The sequence below is a fragment of the Oryzias melastigma genome, linkage group LG5 (genome assembly GCF_002922805.2).
Source record: "Oryzias melastigma strain HK-1 linkage group LG5, ASM292280v2, whole genome shotgun sequence".
NCBI lineage: Eukaryota > Metazoa > Chordata > Actinopteri > Beloniformes > Adrianichthyidae > Oryzias > Oryzias melastigma.
In genome coordinates, this window is record NC_050516.1 from 15,051,699 (window position 1) to 15,072,541 (window position 20,843).

General features: G+C 37.0%; 1 protein-coding gene and 1 long non-coding RNA gene across 4 annotated transcripts in view; one reads left to right on the forward strand and one right to left on the reverse strand.

Annotated features, from left to right (window-relative positions):
• The window catches only part of LOC112145475 (protein FAM107B), a 19,708-nt gene extending 14,738 nt beyond the window's left edge, over positions 1-4,970 (forward strand). For both annotated transcript variants that reach the window (XM_024270725.2, XM_024270726.2), the window contains 3 exons: positions 546-750; positions 1,839-1,998; positions 3,217-4,970. In XM_024270725.2, coding sequence (XP_024126493.1) covers positions 546-750; positions 1,839-1,998; positions 3,217-3,333 — 482 coding nt within the window. In that variant the 3' untranslated portion in view covers positions 3,334-4,970. The remainder of the gene's footprint in view (positions 1-545; positions 751-1,838; positions 1,999-3,216) is intronic.
• LOC118598762 lies at positions 7-9,702 on the reverse strand. Of its 2 annotated transcripts, none has more exons than XR_004947873.1 (3): positions 8,493-9,702; positions 1,818-1,968; positions 7-637 (listed from the first exon to the last, which is right to left on the reverse strand). It is a non-coding gene; the product is annotated as an uncharacterized LOC118598762 (long non-coding RNA). The 2 variants fall into 2 exon arrangements; XR_004947872.1 differs by lacking the exon at positions 8,493-9,702 and adding an exon at positions 8,340-8,482.
• Positions 9,703-20,843: the final 11,141 nt, after the last annotated feature.

Genomic DNA, 20,843 nt, shown 5'->3' on the forward strand with positions numbered 1-20,843 from the left:
AAGCAGATTGGGTCAACTTTCCCCCGTAATATAATTTAGAGAAGTTGTTTTTGTGTGTGATTATAAAAATTGCAATAAGGCCTAAATCCTTTTAGCATGACTGACCTCCGAACAAAGCAGTTAAGTCCTGCAGCAGCTCATTTCATTTTTCCGAAATATGACGCAGGCGTGTATGTGGGTCTCTGGTTGCACCACAGAGGAAAGGAGTTATTGTGTGAAAATGACTTGAGACATTCGATCTGCCTCCCAGAATATCTGAGGGAGAAGATCACATAGCCAATAATCTGTCCTCTGGCAGTGTTTCCCAATGCTCACTGTCCTGCATGTTTCCAGAGCTCAGACACACATCATTAAGATCATCATCGACCTTTGTAGAGGCTTTATGATAATAGTCATAGCTGTGTTTAGGCAGGATTGGTTAGAAAACACATGGAACAGTGTGTGCTGAAGACCTGGATTTAGAGAGCGAATGTTTAAGGAGAAGGAAGTTTCATCTCAGATTCTTGACATCTTCATGGCTCTGTCTTCTGTCCTCCTGTCCTCAGCCTCGGCACATGCAGAGCTGCAGCAGCACCGCTCAGAGAGCCTCCAGCGGAGGGGGGCTCCGCTCTCCGGCGGGATCCCCCCACCTGATTACCTGGACAGAGATGAGGACGGAGAGCTAATCAAACCCAGGAAGCTGGTGAATCCAGTCAAGTCCTCCAGAAGCCACCAGGAGCTTCATCGTGAGCTGCTGAGCAGCTGCAAACGGTAAGGATAGTTAGACTCTTCAGAGCCAACTTTTATCTATAATTACTGATTTGAAAATGTCTTATCTTTTTAAATATAATATTTTAGGAAAGATTCTGTTTTAGGGGTATGATAATGTTTGTAGAAATGAGAGAAATCAGCATCTTTAAACAGGTTAGACCTTTGAGAGTTTTATATTTTTGATGAAAACGAGTCAGGACTCAGACGTTGGTTCAAGTGACCATTCAAAACACAAGGAGAGACAGACAAACGCTGCTAAGCTACGTCTTTCCGCCTCTCAGGAATTCAGCTCTCAGGATGCTGGGAAGCTTTTCACTCCCTCTCTTTCACCCTCTCACACTTGTTTCTGTTGCTTTAATCACTAGAAATATGAGGAAAAACTGAATATTTTTTAAATTGTGACCACAACAACATTCAGAGCAGACTAATAACACTTCAAATAAATAATTTATATGTGACTCAAACCAGCTTCAGTCTGTCTGTGGCATTGAAATACTAAAACAGCCCAAAATTTGACTGAAAACAACCTGAAATTGTCCTGCAAATATGATCATTATATGGAGTTTACAAGGAGAACGTGATGATCTTTTCCCATCTGTTTTTATGAAATAATGAAATATCACTAGTATAAAGTTTGTTTTATTCTAAGGAGAATTGCCGCTACTATCAAGACAGGATTTTTCTGTCTTTATAGCATTAAATCTGTGGTCATCCTGTCAAAATTCAGAGCTTAAAACTCCCACAATGCAGCATGCTAAACTGCTACAGCTAAAACAAGAAAGCTTCAACAGTATTCTCTCATGGGTAAGAAACCCTACAAAGATAATTTTGCAAGAACTGAGTTAAATTAACAGAAGAAAGTCAAAAACATATTGACACAATGACAAATCTCTGATTTGACAGAGCATGAGAGAGCTCCATTCTCTAACTCCTTTGTGAAACAGCGCCCTCTGCTGGCTGAAACACTGAAGTGCACACAAAGATCCAAAAACCACAGAAGCAGCAACAGTTGGATCATGTCAATAATTCTGACAGAACGCATTCACAAAGTTTGCATGTTAACCTACACAATGTGTGTGTTTGTGCAGAAGTGGGGCGAGTGTGGAGACGAAGCCAGAGCTGCAGAGAGTTCTGGAGTCCCGGAAGAGAGAACAGCTGATCCGACAGAGAAAGCAGGAGGACGAAGCCCGCCGGAAGGTTTCCCCTCTGGAGGCCGAGCTGCAGAAGAGACACAAGAAGCTGGAGGAGGTCACACAACAACACACAACACTGACAATGATGCGATAATGAAACACAACACCAAAGAATTATAACACACAACAGCCCACACAAAGGATACAAGTTTAAGGAGCTACACAATGTTGCACAACAACAATTAAACAGAAATGTCAAGAAGCAGATCAAGTGAAAGTCCTAAATGTTGTAAAGCTTGAAAGCTTCTAGTCTGAATTTATGAATTTAAAGTTTTTAACGTAACCTGCTCTGAAGCACATTAGAGTCTGCATTAATTCATATGTAAGCAGTGATCAGAGAAATATTTTTGAAGTTTTTATAAGGATCATTTTGATAATAAATCATTTCACCGTTTTTTATGTTGGGATAGAACAGGGGCCTGCCACCTTCAAAACTCAAAGAGACATTCGGGTTGATTTTAGGTAGGAGCCACAAAGTCTGACTTAGCCCTTTAGAAATAAAAGAGTTCAACATAGCATCATCTCAATACACCAAATGTATTAGTAGGTAGTTTAAAGTCAACAGTAATAAAAAAAAACTATTTTACAGTTTATGGTGCATGTCAGTCACAGAAATCAGCTTTTCTGAAACTTAAGAATCACATTTTTGAGCTCATGTTAGAGGCCCCTGATGCAGCAAACTGACAACAACAAAAACACAACAGTACAACTAATGCACTACAGCAATGCAAAACTACAATCCTCAGCAATCAACAATTTAAAATGAAGAACAAAAAACAACACACATAACACCCAAAACTGATTCACGTAACAAACAATAATGCATAACAACACAACAAAGATATTACACAACAATTTAACTAGAACATACAATAACAATGGAACAATGACGCACAACGTACGAACTATCAAACAACAGCAGAACAACGACTTTGATGCTGTAACACACAAAAACCAAATGACCCCAATATTGCACTACAACACACAACAATGAGTATCAACAACTTTCACACAAAATACATAAAAAGTTACAACAACTGCAAATAACAATAACGCACAATAACACACAATATTAAGCACAGACACAAATGTTTTACACACGGGCAGCAGCAACACAAACAGAATTTTTTTCATGAATCAGGAGGAACTTTGGTCCATAAAGTTAGACTAAGAAATCATTTTGATAGACACAACAATAGCTCAAAATAAGCACACAAAACAACAACTCCCAGCATGAGCATTTGTCATTTTTTATCATGATCTGTGTCTGCAGCTGGAGCGACAGCAGGAGCAGCAGCAGCAGGAAAACCTGAAAGCTCCAGAGTTCGTCAAAGTCAGAGAGAACCTGAGACGGACATCCTGTCACGGCAAAGAGGAGAAGGAAGTCTAGCAGACGCCGAAGATGTCCGCAGGAGGACATCACAATTACGAGTTAACAGGCCACTAACACACTGAGAGAAGACTGAGATGAGGAGCTGGCAGAAGAAGAGGAAATGCTCCTCAGGCTCACGGTGTGAGGAGACTCTGAGGACATGCTGGCGACATGAGGAGCACAGACAGAGCTGGAGACAGCATCAACGCGCCAACAAGACAATCAGAGAAACTGCAGACGCTGCTGATCAGAGACTGATCAATCATGGATGACTACATCCTTGAACTAAACTATAAGTTTAGAGCAAAACCATCAGCAGTTTGGAACATTTAATGACACAAAACTTCAGAAAAGAATTTTGTGTGCTTCAGTTCATCTGTGCAGAGCTCAAACTCTGGTAAACTGCGATGCTCGGATAGGATCACAGAGTAGAAAAAGTTCCGTCAACATGAGCGGAACAGGCAGAAGATCCAGGCATACTGGTTTGTAGAGGCTGAACTGGAGAACTTTTGATAGTCAGAGCTCTGAAATGAAAGGAAACTGAACCTTAAAGCTGATGGAGGTCCACGGGTGAAAAAAGAGAGAAAGTGCAGAGTGACGAAACACTCTGTAAGTACAGGATCAACGTGTTCTGAAAAATGCAATGGTTCTGCAGGACATGCTGTCTTCAGAACGTTCTAGAGCAGTCTATTCAGAGAATCGGCTGGAGAAGGGAAAAAAATTAAAGCAGTATTTAGCAGAAACAATCCAGTTCATCCATCCATTTTTGTAACCCGCTATCTCCCTTTTGGGGTCACGGGGTTGCCAGAGCCGGACCCAGCTACTGTTGGGCAAAGTCTGGGTATACCCCAGACAGGTCGCCAGTCTGTCGCAGGGCCAATCCAGTTCAGACACAGTAATTCTTCTTTAGTCTACCTTCAACATAAAGTGGAACGTTCTATCCCGAGGAACAAAATTTGAACAGGAAACAAGCTTTGATGCTGTGTGAGAGGACCGTCCTCTAGGTTCAGAAGATGTCAACTAAACATCACATAGTTAAAAAATAAAATCAGGAGTTTGTACTGAAAAACAAGAACAACTTGATGACTCTTCAAACTATTGTCCTCCTATTCTGACTCTTCCCTTTCCAGACTAATTTGTCCACAATGATCCAGGTCTGAGCAAAGGTGCTGCTGTTTCTGGCCCCAAACAGCAGGTGGCGGTATGCACTTTTTGTTTTTTTTAAATTAAATTAAATGAAAATATTATTTTTTTTTTTTTACTGTTTCTTACTATTAATGAAAGTACTTTTGGACACATGAAAAGATTTTTCTTTTACATGAGTTTTATTTTTTTTGCTCTATGGACTGTCTTGTGAAGCATAATGTTGTTTGCAGTTTGGTTCACATTGTGGTTTCACGCTGAGTCGTTTAAAGCGATTGACATGCAGCACGGGGTAAATGTCATTATCATAATGAAGGCAATATCAGAAAAATATAATTTATGTTTTGTTTACAACTAAATAATACTCAGCTGTTCCTGAACCCTTCAATGTGTTATGGTACTAGATAACAAAACTTTTTTCTGTTTCTTTATCTGTCATATTGTTTGTAGAGTGCCATATTTAATAATATTACAAACGATAAATAAAGATATAATTTATATTGGGCTTTTTATTTCATTTTACAGTTGTCTTTTTCAAAATGGACATTTATTGACTTTGTACACAGTTGGAGTTGACTATCTTTCTTTTTCCATTTTTTTTAATTATTAAGATTATATGAATGTAAAACATCAGCAAGTCTTAATGAATTAATGTGAAATAAAAGCCTTCTTAATCTTTTCTGATACAGGAATTTAGTAATAAGACAATAGATTGCAGATTAAAGCAGATGATTTGCTTTGTTGATGTCCTAAAAAAAGGAGTAATAAGTTAGATAAAGACCTAATGCAGCCACATAAATACGTCTGTTATTACAACAAAACCAACAAATTACAGACTCAAATATGAAATTGTGTCCCAATTTAACTTCAGTCAATAAATAAGCAATTTTATGATAACATTCCTTTATTGGGTTGAATTTGGTTTAATTAAAAGTTAACTGAGTACCAAAAAATAGAAAAAATGATGTGCAGGGCCTGTAAACAATCCATTTAAAGTGACAATCAAATGTTTACAGCCAAATCAATAAACAAACAAAAACCCACAGTTGATCAGATATGATAAGTCTTGGTTTTGTTATTGCAATATCTACCTAGACGACTAAATTTGTTTTGCTTGATTAACTCTAGACAGGCTGCACAACTCTAAGAATTCATGAAAACTAAGTGATGCTGACCTCTGCTGCTCAATAACACTAGGCGCAAGTGAAATTCTTTACATTGGATCACTGCTTATTCTGAATGGTCCAAAACCTCAAAACTAACTGTAAAAATATAAATGAAAGAGTTTTTAAAAAAGTATTTTTTTTTATTTCCAATCTTCAGCTGTAAACGTCATGTACCAGTTAACATTTGAAGGTTTTCTATATACTAAACAAAAGCTGGATTTCTAAGAAGGAAAACATGATAATTGAAAGAATATATATATATATATATATATATATATATATATATATATATATATATATATAAAACTTAAATATCTTTAGATTCGAAATAATGGCTTTGAATACCAACATTTTTCAATACACTGTTGATCAAAAAAACACAAACTGAAGATGTTCTTAAAGGTGTCCAGCAGATGGCAGTGTTCTTCTGAATTTTGTTCCACTCCATCATTGAGTTACGTTCAGTTTTTTCGGACTTCCTGTCTTTGAAAGTAATATTTTATCCATACTCTTGTTTACATGACATTAATTTTTGTCTACATTTTTGCGAGAGAAACTCCAAAGCCCTCTAACCATTGTTTAGTTGTCAACATCTCACAGCTACAAGGTGAGTCAATGAGTCAGATTTTATTTATTTAGTTTTTGAATCAAGGTCAACATTTATGGTGTTATAAATCAATTTGGATGAAGTGAAATTTCAGTTTGCAGGTAATATCATCAAGTTAATGCTAGCTAACACCTAAAGCATTACATCATTGATGTTTACTAAGCCCATGATTGTCTTATCAACAAAATTCTACAGGTTCTAACTTTAAAAAAAACAAGAAAAACGATCTGTACAAAATCCAGTTCTGAACAAGACTGATTCAAATGTTTGACGGGCCTTAAGAATTTCAGTCAGATTTTCAACTTTATGTTAAACAGGATGCAGAATTTTTGTGATAAACTAATTGGAATTGAAAAATTCACAGCTATATAGTAAAAAATAAATAAATAATAAACAAATAAATTCAAATCTATTCTAAAACTAATTGGAACTTTTTTTTTTTTAAAGCTCCACTCTCATATGGTTCTGGGCGGGCCTCTTCTTTTGCACAACTTGACCACATGAGAGGATGGTAATTTTAAAGAGTTTTGAAAGCTTGTATTATTTGCTAATGTTCATTTAACAGTGACAATGTTGCTTAAAAATACCCCAAAAAATATTAGAAATACAAACAAAAACTAAGTAAACAAATGCTAAATCAAAACAGCAAAGACAGAAAGAAAGGAAGAAATATTAAAATTTTACAAAAATTATGTTTAAGTTCATTTTTGTCTTTGGTGGAAAGTCAAGCCCTTATAAATGTGTAAAAGCAAATTCTGTACATCAAAAGACTGAAGTTATTTTTCTTCATTCATTTTTTTCAAAACTTTCTTGCTTGTTTTGAGAAACTGCTAAAATTGGAAAAGTTTTATGTGAGATGCTATCAGTGTTATCAGAGGATTATTTATCCTGTAATTTTTTATTTTGAAAGATAGAGATCTTTGCACCTGGTGAAGTAATTTCATAGTTATTACCATTCATCAAGAACCCCATTAACCCCATGCAGATGCAGTCAATAGTAATTTATGTTGCGCTCTGATTAAATAAAGCAAAAAAAAAATGCAAAACTGAGTTGAGGAACTAAAGTAGAGCAGCCTTAGCAGCACGAGACGTGCCAATAAAAAAATAAAAGGAAAGAATCATCAAGTCAAAGAACAGAAAAATCACAGAGAAATCCCCATAGTTAGAGGCATGATCTCCAGTAACTTCTCGACCCCTCCAGGACAGATGCCATTTCTGTGATGCCCAACTTTGGGTTCTCTTTTAGACAAAAATCAAGTGGTAACAAGAAGCCAATGAGCTTTTGTTTCTACTTGGGTGCTGCGCGTGAAAGTAAATTAAAGCTAAGTTAATTAACTACTTGAGTAAGTAGAGCAAGCAGATTGGGAGACAGAACTAGGGGGTTTGGGGGGGTAATAGAGATGGGACTACTAGCAAGAGTCAACACATTTAGACACACACTTTAACCGCACACATCGACTGCACAAAATGACTTTCTTTGGTGTTACTTTACATACGATCAGTCAACATGCAGCAACACAAAAGGAAAAAAACAAAAGCATGAAGTCCTTGACGGTAGATTTGAAAGTTGAAACCACCAATATTCACTTTTTTTTTTTTTTTTTAAGGTATTCGGGATTATGGGAAACAAGCAACAAGAAGGCACATACATGAATAACCTGGAGGAAGGCAGGTGAAGTCTTCATTAACTGTGCAACAGTTTGCATTTCACACTCCAGTGAGCTTCTCAGAAGCAGGTCATGTTATCCAAGTGTGCAAACAGAAACACACACTGACACAAATGCACACACGTGGGAGTCATTCCCATATTTTAATCTCATTATTTATTTTTGCCTACCACCGTATTAAAGGATTAAATGAGATTTCATTGTTTTTGTGGCAGGTAAAAGGAACTTGACAGCAGCTGTTGTGCTATATTTTACCTCATCTTTGGATGTTTATAAGATTGGTTCCAGTATTGGAGGAACTAAAATTCAAATGTTTTTGTGGATGTCATGTTCGCTCTAAGTGTGTTAAATGGCCTGCACTTGTATTGCGCTTTTGCACTGCTACACATCACATATTCCCTCATGCAAACACATTCACACATCTGAAGGAAAGCCTCTCACCCATTCTCACAAGAGTGAGAATTCCTGGAATCAAACTATCAACCCTTCAGCTGCTCTATTAGGCCCCAGCGTCCACATCCTTACTGGCTTTTCTCTCCATCATGTATGAGCTACTCATCAAAAAAAAAAAAGAGAAAGAAAACCCTGACTTACATAAATATTGTTCAGGATTTGTCTTTTCTTAGGTTTCTGTGCAGACTGACTGTGACTCCGCCCACTCACATGTGAATCCTGTGGAGCAGTCACAGCTGCCTGTACTTTACTAATTATCCACACAGAATTAAGGTGACTATCCCTCAGTCTTCAGTGTTGGCTCAGCCTGTTGTCATACTTGGTTCTCTGCAGAAATGAACCAATAATTATGTATTTTGTTAGTGAATTCTTGGGACTTTGTGGTTCTTCCCTGCCTCTGACTGTTACATATATAGGTAACTTTTTATAAGAAAAGTAGAATATTTTCATTGTCATGTTGTCCCAAAACTTCACCTTCATCTGTGCATTATGCATTATTTAAGTAGTGGCTGTGGGACATGGCCTTCACACTGTTAACTGAACTTTTTTTTTTTTTGTGCTACTTATCTTGTTACACGAGAACTCCATCTTACCCTCTTCTGGCCGACACCAGTTTGCTTTCAGGAGAAATCAGTTATCAAAAGACTGGATTTCCACTCTGCTCTCTTACACGAGGAAAACTATACAGCTGGATTCTGTTCACTGACAGTGATTCATTGCCTCGACCTTCAGCTCTAGATCCGCACACAAACTGGTCAACAAACTGGAGTTTTTAAAAAAAAAGCCAGTTATGTTTTAAACCTATTTTGAAGTGGACCACAGCGTAGAGCGTGTTTGAATTTAATCAGCTAAAGAAAATGCTGAAGTAGACCAACTTCTTCAACTGTTGGGCTGAGAGAGCGATTGCATAAGAGTGCTACCAATGGGCAGAAAATGGAAAAATGTATGTTTTTCCTTGTGATTCTTTAGAGGATGAATGTTACATTCTTATTATTTTCTCATTTTTAACTGTGGGTAAAGCAGATTTTTTTGGGTTAAGTCAAATAACATGTTTTAAATATTAATTTTAGAGTATTTATGACTTTGGTTGCACTTCACCAATTTATCACATAAAACCAATTTCCTTAAACAACATTTTCTTTTATTATTGCCCAAATTTTGACACTGTTCTACCTGTTTTTAGGAGTTGCCAGTGAATGTTGTATAACTTTTAAAGGGGCTAAAATCGTTTGTCTTGAAATAATGGAAAACATCCATTTCTGACTGCATTACCTTCTGTATGGCACACTTCCTGTGTGTGGAGTGTGTTTTTCTGAGTGTAAACCCAGTAGTGTGAAAGTCAGCTCAGCCAAACAGCCCGGCTCAAACAGGATCAGCTGCTAATCCTTTATCTCCTTAGCCATGGAGGTGGCAGTGTGTGCGTTTGCATGAACTTGAAAGATTGTGGCTCATGCAGCAGCTTTTGTGTGTGTGCTTAAGTGTGTATGTGTCTTTCCGTGTGTGGGTGCATAACATAATTAATGACTCTTGGGAGCTCAGAGAGTGGGAGATGCTCTATTAACCTCCTAAAACGTGAACACACTCCTGCTCTCTTCATTTCTTTTCATCGGATGTTCCAGCTCATGAGGCTTTTACCCAGACCTTGTAACTGATGCGATGCAGGCTCTCGAGGAATCTGTCAGGTTCTGATGAGCTGGGACTTTTTTAAGGATTTCCCCTATACATGGCACAGATTAAGCTATTTATTTTTCAAGGTACACACTTTTCTAAAAATATAATTGAACTTGTATTCAAAGCTCAACAAAGTAGCTCTAAAAAGCCAGAACGGTTTAAATTTGAAGAGGTATGTAAATAAAAGTAAAAAGGATCCCATGACTTTCTTTGGAAAGGTTCTGGACTCTGACTTAATTGACCATGTGACCTTAATTCTGCTTTGTGAGCCAATTTTTTGAGTTGTAACCTTGAAATGAACTCTATTTCTACAGTTTACTTGAATGTTCAAAGCAGCTATATACATTCACACTTTTTCTGTTATGCAGTATTTTCCTGCTCATTCACACTGCTGGTCTTACCCCAGAACACCAACTGATAACCAGTAAGAGCTAAAATCTGTGACAAATGGACAAACTTGTTTGGAGCATGCAGGTGGCCCGCACAACATTTTGAGATTGTAGAGCACTTGGTGAGCCTAAAGAGGAAAATTGATGCACATTTTTTCTACGGGCATGCTGCAGGTCACAGGTCGTAGACAGGACAGAGACAGGTAACATTGTTGTAAAAATAAAACAGAAAATCATCACCCAATTTCAGAAAAGGGATAACAGCTTTGGCAAGAAGGGTATGGAACAAACATGCATACCTGCAACAAGAATGAAGTTATTCAAAATAAATCTGCAGCAGAACCATTAGAAGAATTAACATATTTCCCAGAGAACAGATATTTTGAAATGTTCATTTGGAACTAAACATGTGTTTCCTAATTTCAACAGGCGGCAAATGAAATAAAGCTTCAGTTGAAGAAATGTGATCTGTCACAGCATTGCTTTTATACAATAAGATCTACTTAGATTTCTGTTGCTTCATGGAATTGCATCAGGCATTGGCCAAAAAAAGTTACTTTTTTTTTTTTAGCTTTTTAATATATTTACAGGTTATAAAAGTCTAATGAACACATTGGAAGCAACAGGGTTTTTTCCAAGGACACTTCAGTGCATGACGGATCCACTAAAAACTGCCCCTCAAGATCCTATTATTGCATTTTTCCTCAGTTTGTTGTTGTTTGCGATGAGCTCAGGTGTACATCACTGTTTTCTGTCCTAGCAAACAAAATCACGTTCATGGAAAACACACACACTGATGAAAGGACTGGAAAAGTGATGTGTGAGTGGAACTAAGTGAGAGGGTATGGATGTGTGAGCAGAGATTAGTATTAGAGGAGAGGATAATCCAGTGGAAGGAAGTGCCTGTCTGGAAGTGCCTCTCTTTGTCTGTCTGTCCTCCATCAGTGAAGAGGTTTTAGGATGATAAAAAGAAATACCAACCATGGAAAATTCATTTAAACTCACATCTTCCATCTGTGGCATGTTCACACCCTGCTCTTCCTCTTCTGCAGACACGCCTCATGCTGTCATTATCATTGCTTCTGCATTCCTCTTCTTCGTACGAGACATTTACCTCTTGAACTTTACTTTTTCTCTTATTCTTCTCCAGCATAATTTCTTTTTAAAGATTTTCCTGTGCTTCTTCTTCTTCTTTGCTTCTGTAACAAATCAAAACCACAAATACTTTTCATGTCATCCCACAGCAGCAACAGCTTAGCTGATCAGCATAAAAAGACACGAAGGACATAAAAGCTACTGCGCCCTTTGGTTATTTCTGCTCTCCATTTTGCCAGCTGCACCATGCTTTGCTGTCATAATAGCTTATGTAAAATGTTGGCATGCCTCCCTCTGCAGTTAACAGGCTTAGACACCTTGTGATCCTCCTCTGGCTTAACTTCTGACACTGACACTTTGTGTACTTCTGCATGTTCGGGCTCTCAGTGGCAACTCAAAAGGATTCACCTCCCATGACACACAAATACAGGAACAAAGAAGTGTCTAATGGAGCTGTCTGGGAAATAAAAAGTCCCATGGGCTGTTTTTACAATGTTTACCTCGCGATATACAGAGGAAGCTGCATCTAAAGCCAAACAACAGAAAATACAGAATTTTTTAATTTATTTTTTTTGCTTTAGAGACGTCAAATGTCTCACCTTTTTAGAAAAACAAAAACACTAGGTTCATCATTATTCCTTTTTAGCCAAACAATCTGACAAAAAGATCCAGCTATTATCACCAACAAGATCAGCAATGGGTGCATCTATCAGGCTAAAGAGGTTGTCCCGTTCAAGCCGTCAAAGCTTTTAAATAGATTACCCTACAATGTGATGCTGTGTGGGACACCTGGGTAATCTGCCATTATTTATATAATTAATCTTCTTAACCCTGTAAATATGCATCAAGCCACTATGGCTTCAAAATTACCTTAATTTCGTGCAGGAGTAGTGGGCCAAAAAGGGCCAGATCAGATGTTTGAAGAGTCTTGATAAGCGACCTCAGCATGGAAGGAAACAACATGGAATCTGGACAAAAGCATTCATTTTTAAATTAAAAAAAAATGTTTTTTGGTCATATTTTAGGGCCAATGGAACTAATTGATTGATGTCTTTCAGAGAAAGACACACTTAGAAAAATGTTGTGTTTGTTTTGTTGGAATGATTGGAAACATGACTGACTGACTTAAAAAGCAGCAAATCTTCCAGCAAAAAGTAAATACAAAATAACTTTCTGCACCTAAACACAAGTCAGTTTATTTACAAGGGGAGACATCAAAATTACCAGGAGATTTAAAACTTTAAAATGGATTATTACAGTAAAACAGAAAAACTGAGTCAGTCACATTAAAACAACTGTAGATTGTTTCGTTCAATGGTGCAAATTTGAATAAACTTTACAAAAAAGTGAAGAAAAAATGTACAAAACTAAAGTGAAATAATCCAGAGAATAATATTTTTAATGTTTATAAAAGTGTAAAAAATGTGTGAAAAAAAATTTTCTTCTTAACCCATTGATGCCTGAATTTATTTCCAGCAATGATCCAGCAGTGACAATATAGTCACTTGTGTTTTTAGTAAGTATCCTAAATAAAGGTAATTTGAAGCTAAAGTGGTTTGATGCGCATTTGCATCAATACCTGTTCAGGGGTTGAATGAAAAGGAAATGCATATCAACTTTCATCAGCACTTCCTCCTGTTGGTTCAACTCCTATCTGGATGCCTGGAAAGTGTAGGCGTGTTGACTGTGTTGTGTTGTTGTTCTCTTTCAGGAGGTTTTTTACTTGCTCCACCCAACAGATCACTGTGGGGATTGTGTGGCCACACCAGGTCACAGTGTAAACTGTGTAGACTTAATACAGTTATTAGGCTGTGGTTCTTTATTTACACATTGAGTGAATCACTGCACCACTTAATGCACATCCTCTCACCTTAAATTAAATTATACCAGTGAGACAGATCTATCAAATATTGGCAACAAGAACCAAGTAAAGCCTTGGCATAATTTCAGTGAGGAGGATCGGTTGGTTGGCTTTTCACAGCAACTGTGGCTGCCCTCACTTTCACTTTTGTGCACTTTTACTATAACTCTATTGTAATCTATCTTAATACTTTGGTACAGTAACTAACGTGTTTCCAGTCAAACATTTTTTTCCTTTTTCAAATTTTTACTTTTGTGCAAGCTCTCATTTACTCCATTCTCCCCCTCTTTCTTTTCTTGGGATTCATCGTCAGTTCAATGATAACCATCAGCGTCACTCATTGGGATTCACTTAACATTCAATATCCTGTTGTTGAAACACATCTCAGTTTGTTCCTCTAACCCCTCTACCAGACTTACAAGGAATGAAACTTGAACTACAGTCAAATGAAAGCCAGATTTTTACTGAATCAGCATCTGTAGGTATTTTTCTGACCTCCTGTTTGGTGAATTCGGTTGACCTGTCACTAATGGGATTGTCCTTCGGTGACTCGGTCTTGCCGGGGTCAAACAGCTTTAAGAATCGACACATTGCTGATTAATAATGGCTGGTCTGCCCATTCTCACAGTTAACTCTGACTGAAGCTGCAATCCCTAATCACAAAAAAAAAATCCAGGGGAAGTCTATTTTAATTTCTTAATGTGAATTGAAGAGTTTCTTTCAGATTTTCACAAAAAAGACTTAGCATTCATGGTATCAGCCAAGTTAGTCCCTTTCCAAATGGAAAATCTTTAGGCCTTCATTGTGCTCCATGGTTTCTTTCTTTCTGTTTATTTATTTTAGTCATATTAGCACCATGATACTGCTGGCAGTCACAGAATGTGACAGCTATATATATCAAAGAAAGTGCAAAATGTTAAAATTGCACAATCTTAAACCAAAAATGTTTATTTTTTTTTTAAAGAAAGAACTGAAGCTATTTTTTATAACTCTTTGAAATTGTGAATGTTTCCAAAGAAGATGTCTTAACAAACTAAAACCTGACCCAAAGCATCAAACTTACAGAAAGAGTGAAGAGAGAGGCAAGTATGGAACAATAAGTGCATAAAAACCCTTTTGTTTGGTAACTTTTCATGTAGTCAAAAAAAAAGAAAACTGAATCTACATTTTACTTTAGTTGTATTTTTCTCACTCATATGTGGACTGCATAAAATAATACAAAATTTAAATAATTTTTGGTTTAAAGTCCTCATGCACATAAACCTGAGCAAAAACATCCCAGTTTCCCAAAAAAAACCACGTCCTTAATTGCTTGTGAGCTTTTCCAGACTGTTGGTGTAGTAATGTTGGAGAATGGCCGTTAAATCTTTTTGTCTTTTAACCTTTTTGTTTATTTGGAGTGAGTTTTTAAAGACCCACTCCAATGAAAATCCTGTTTTTTTTGTGTTCTTGTAGCATTTTTTTTTTAATAATAGGACATATATGAAATAATTTAAGATTAAAACTGCATTTCTGAATATTTCTTGATTCCAATTGTCTTGGATCAGGAGCAGATGAAAACCAGTGGATTGAAAAAACTTGAGCTTCTAACGCAGCGACTGCAATGGGCAGGCCAAGTCTCTCTTCTCCACCTCAATTCTGAAGCATCCACTTGCAGATAAAGAGATCCATGTACGTCTTCATTTTCCTCATCTGTTGTGGCAACTGGCTCTAAAATTTGTGGCTGGATGGCTCTGATATTGCTTGCAGTTTTTTATTTTGCTATGTTAGCTTGGCATTGTGAGGTGCTACGAGCTAGCAGGAGAGTGTAAACAAAGTGCTGGTGGAAAATTAGCAGACCTAACTTCCACGCTAACAGTCAAGTAAAGATGTGAATTTTCTTGAGAAAATATGTTATAAAAATGAGACAGACTTTTGATTTAGGCTAAAAACTGCATAATCATAATTAAAAGACCACTGGCAAGGGTTTTATAATAGGAAAAAATATAGTTTGAGTGGGACTTTAGGGACTCATTGCTGAAATGGAGGACAATAAGTAGTCAGTCAATACAAATGACAGTAAGGCTCTCTGAGGAAAACAACATGTAAACAAGCTCAATAAAATCTGGGAGAAATTGTGTAGCTTTTTGAAACATTAATTGCAAATAGTTATACACTAACAGAGTTTGAGCCATCTGGCATGCCACTGAGTGCGTTGACTTATCTACCAGAGCCAGTCAAAAACAGTTTTGCTCCTACTACTGATGAGGATAAGGCCCGGCTCAACAAGAGAACAAGCACCACCTGACCCCCATTAACCTCCAGTCTGTCAGCTGGTCGAGGACGGCCAGAGTTGTGCTCTTTTTCTGCTCATGTGACATAATCAATGTTGTATGGGAAATAAAACAAATCTTTTGGTTGCATTTTTGTCTGTGAGAGACTTTAACATTGAACCGCTGACCTTTACTGGGAGGTCAGTTAAAAATGGCTGTGAGAAAGTCAGCTTTAGAAAGTCATCAAAGAGAGGAAACGTCTATAATGAATGTGAGCTCAAGGAATTTTCTGCAACATTTCACCTGTACCATGTAATGTGGCTCCTCCAGTCTTTTTTGTATATAAAACGTTTGTAGCTTCACTGGATTTAGCATTTCTTAGCTACTAAATTCTGGTGCTAATTTGAAGATGAAACCACCACAGGAGACCATCATGGCTTGGATGGAGTCCATCCTAAAAGGTTTTAATCTCTAAACTTCAGCAAGAAATATTGACAAAATCTGGACGGAATATATTTTAACTGGGATTGAGATCTTCAGAAGACACTGCTTGTTTTTCAAATGTTCTTGCTCTACTTGTTGTTGAGAACTGGGATAAGTCTGCCCCTTCTTCAGAAGTGGTAGAGGCAGGAGCTGATGGAAATGAACGGGTGGCAGGGTCCAACTTGAACTTGAGAGTACACTAGTGATTCTCTGATACGCAATAGTGTTGCTATTTACATTTGAGTGTATAAAATTTGTTTTCTGTATTTAAAACATCCTCTAACGCAGTGGTCCACAACCCTTGGGCTGCAGACCGGGGTAACATGTTATAATAAGATTCCTTAACAAGCTTTATTAACACATTAACAAACATCATTATTGTGTTAAAAGGGTGTTAGCAAGACATTTATTAGCACAATAAGCCAAATAAGGTTTTTGAGCATACTTAATAAGATTCATTAACATCCAAAGTGAGGCCATTGTCTACAAAGGTCATATTAATAAAGTGTTTACAAGATTAACAATTGTATTAACTATCTTTGTCAACATTATATTGAGTGTTTTGCAGCACCTCATCTTAAGTGTTACCAAGTCGGGTAATTTGCCTTCATGGAATTTCTACAAATCAACAACTTTGTTTCCCTGAATCTTTATCATCTGTGTGACAAATATCTATTAATATTTGTTTACTTTTTTAAACTAAATTTCTTGCAGTAACATTTTATTTTGGAAATGTTTTTTTTTAGAAACCGGAACCTTAAAAAATGCCAACTTCGGAATGGTCCGTGTAAATATTCTGTTGTTTGAACCGGTTGGTGGTCTGAAAAACTTTGTTAACCAATTCTCTAACAGACATACACATTCCCACACCCAACTCGTCATATTTGGACGTTTGGTTTGGAGCTCTTCCGTGTCACTTTTGATGTTTTGGGTGTTCCCACCTTGTCTTTTAAAGACGTGCTAGCTGTTCACATTAAATTATGGGTCCACAACCCTCAGGATGCGTTATGGACGCGGAACCGAGTTAGGATACCAGACCGGTACTAATATGCGTCCTGAGGGTTGAGGACCCTTGATTGGCGTATGCATTTTTTCTCTGCCTATGGTCTGGTACCAAGCGGCCACTAAAATGGCTAATGAGCTTTTGATGTTGACAAACAATTGTTGTAAATGAATGGAGAACATACAGTACGGTTCCACAGATAGAGTGAATGCACAAGTTTGGAGAATGTTCTCTCCACTACTGGTTGGTGTCAACAACAATCCCTTCACATTCATCTAATGAATCCCTGATCAATGTCATTCAGTTAACTGTTGAATATACATACACTTTCGAATTTACTGGTGTATTCTTTCACGACTTTTGTCTCTTCACCAAGTGGGTAAACAGTTTGTGCTTACTCAACACAGTTACGTCAGATGGGTAAACCAAGTTCAGGTTCTCTTTGATTGTGGCAGCTGATGCTGCAGATTAACACACTTTTAAAAGGAGAAAGATCAGCCAAAATGTTGCGAGCAATTACAAACAGCGGTCATGACAAATTGGTCAGTAAACTGCTGTTGACACTAAGCCACTGGGTTACTAAAGGGATCAACACCTCTATGTTAGCAGGATCAGAAGACAAAGCATGTTGATGGGCAATCACCTTTTGACTCTTTGGTCTCAGGGATTTCTTTTCAATTCCCAATAATGTCATAAATTAAGTTGATTTTACTGTTGATTTTAATGTGATGTAGGTGCAACACCTCTTTGAAAAAGCAAGCAAGGGTTTGTGTGACAGTCAGCTGATGGCCAGATAAATGGATTGACCTTTTGAGTCACGTCACACTGGTCAGCAAACTGATCCAATAAAGCTTGACCAAAGAACATAAGAGTTTTAAAGGCCAGACACAAGGAACCTTAATCACGTTGCTGCCTGGTCCTTCACAGAAAAGTTCACATAGAACTCATCATTTTCCATGCCACTCGTTCATTCATACATCTTGTGCACATCACTTAATTGCACAGGTTTAACCCTTGTGCTATCCTATTCATGTTTACATTAAAAGTGGGGTCGTCTGGACACCACAAGAGAGCATGCTTTTTTAAGGATATTTTATCTTCACTGGTGTCTGTGGCAGACATTAAATCCTGTCCACCTTTGTCATGGGAGGGATCACACATCAATATAAGAGTGGGGTCACCTGGACCCCATAAGAGAGCATGAGGGTTAAGAAGGGATTCACAAATACAACAAACCTACACAAATATAAAAAATGATACAGTCAATTGACAACTGGAGGCAACCAATCTGACTGACCATGTTTTCTTTGTCTTCATTAAAAAGGCTGGGTTCATGGTTGTTTCTTAGCAGGAATACCAGAGTGCATCATGGGAAGAAGACACGCCAGTGGAGGTGATGTGATATTTAAGCCTTTATTACCAGAATTTTAGCTCCAGTGTTGACATTCTTTCAAATACCATAATTCTTCAACCGTTTATGCAATTCATGTAATTCCAGTAGATTGTGAAGCAAAGAAAAGTGACTTTGTGCTGGTATGCAACACTTTATGTAAGTAATATATTGCATATCAGTGCACGGCCAAAATAAAAACATGCTTCTCCCAGCTGATTCCTGTTTATCCTGTGAACAGTCCAGGAGTCAAGGTGTGTCGAAGAGGATGTGGTATTTAGCTTTTCTCCTGGAAAACCTTTCGTCTAGCAGGGGTCTGCAACCTTCGGCTCCACAGCCACATGTGGTTCTTTTATCTCTCCATGGTGGCTCTCTGGCTGAAGAAAAGCAAAATAATAGTAGTTTTCAAAAAATTTAGAGTTTAGCTTCTATTTTAGTAACATGCTAACGTTTTTTGCTAGTTTGTTGTCTACTGGGGGTTTTAGGCTAGTTTAGAGTTTAGCCTCTATTTTAACAACAAGTTTTTGACTAATTAGTTTACAGTGGAATTTTATGATAATTTGGAGTTTAGCTAATGTTTTAGCAAAATGTTGATGTTGTCAGGTAATTTTTTATCTGCTGAAGTTTTTTTTGGGGGGGATAATTTAGAATTTAGTTTTTATTTCAGCAACATGCTAACATTTTTGACTAATTTAGTTAACTGAAGAATTTTAGGCTACTTTGGAGTTCAGCTAGTAATTAAGCAACAAGTTAACTTTTTTGGCTAATTTGGAGTTAAGCTAATATTTTAGCCATATATGCTAACATTTTTGGCTAATTTGTTATCTTCTGTGGTTTGCAGGCTAATTTAGAGTTCAGCTTTTATTTTAGCAACATGTTAATATTTTTGGCTGATTTAATTTACTGAGGAATTTTATGCTAATTTGGAGTTCAGCTTTTAATTAAGTAACGAGCTAGATTTTTTGCTAATTTGACCTCTACTAATGGTAAAAACATTTAAAAAATCCTATTTTGAGACATGCAAGTTTCTTTTTATATTTTCGCTTTTGTTCAGGCTAAAATATTTCAAATAATTCACATTTATTAAAATGAAAAAAAACAAACAAACAAACAAACAAAAAGAAGGTCATGAGTACAAATCCAAATTTCTTAAAGGCTATACGGCTCCTTCTAGGTTTTGATCAGTGGAAAACAAGCCCAAATGGCTCCTTTACTGTTAAAGGTTGCCGACCCCTGGTCTAGCCATGCAAGGGATTTTACTTGCTCCACATATTTAAACATTATAGCAGGCCACAGTTACCTTTCACGATGACTGAATTTTTCTGCAAGTCAATGCACAAGACTAAAGTGATTCAAGAATATCTTATGATAGATAGCTAGACCTAAGTGAGGACTTGACCTTTTAGTTCGCCAGATCCGAATTCAAACAAGTATCTGTGCACTTATCTCACCAAAGATGTCTAATTCCGTGGAGTCTCCATTTCCAACTAAATGAACTTAAAGGATCATTTGCTAATATCTTGGTAATAGATCTTGCAATTTGGTGGAGTTGCGGCAAGTAGTATTAATGTTTTATTCAGAGAGTGGATGTTGTAAAATTACACCTTTAACTTTGGCTTTTGTTAAAATGAAAAACTTAAATTTAAACTGGCTTTTTACATTTATATTTTTTAGCACAAATTTTAATTTAGTCTGTGTTTTCACTGCAAATGTGTAGAGTGTGCTGAGGATTTTTTTTGTTATTTCTCTATTGTCTCTGTGCGAGTCAACATTAAATCAGCAGATATAAGAAATAAATTGCATTTCTATCTGATTTCTCCCCAATATCCGCTTAAGCAAAGAGGAGCTAGCAATATTTCTGTGACAGCCACTGCTTGTGGTTCCTCTGAAAAAAGAGAAAGCAGATGAAAAGCGGAGAGGAAAAAAAGCACTGAGTAATCACTTTCTGCCCTCTAACTGTTATTTAGTTGATCATTTTGGTGCGTGTGTTTATGTGTGTGAGTAAGGGAGAGACAGAGATGGATACAGTGTGTGGAAATGTGTTTTTTTTCCAGTAAGCATAGAGCTTACTGGAAAAGGTATAAGAGGTATATAGAGCTCAGGGAGTGATGGTGCCCAGCAAGGCAAAGCAGAAATTCAATAGTGTTTATTGTTCAGGGATGTTTTAAAAAGATACAAGAAACAAATTTGAACTCTTCTGCTCGGTTCCAAAATAGGTGAAAGCAATTTTTTAAAATTTATAGAGATATTTTAGGAGAAATACACCCTTTTTTTTTGTAAATTATGAGACATCTGGTTTTATTACAATTATAAAAAAACATCTTCAATAGGTTTTTATGACAAAGAGG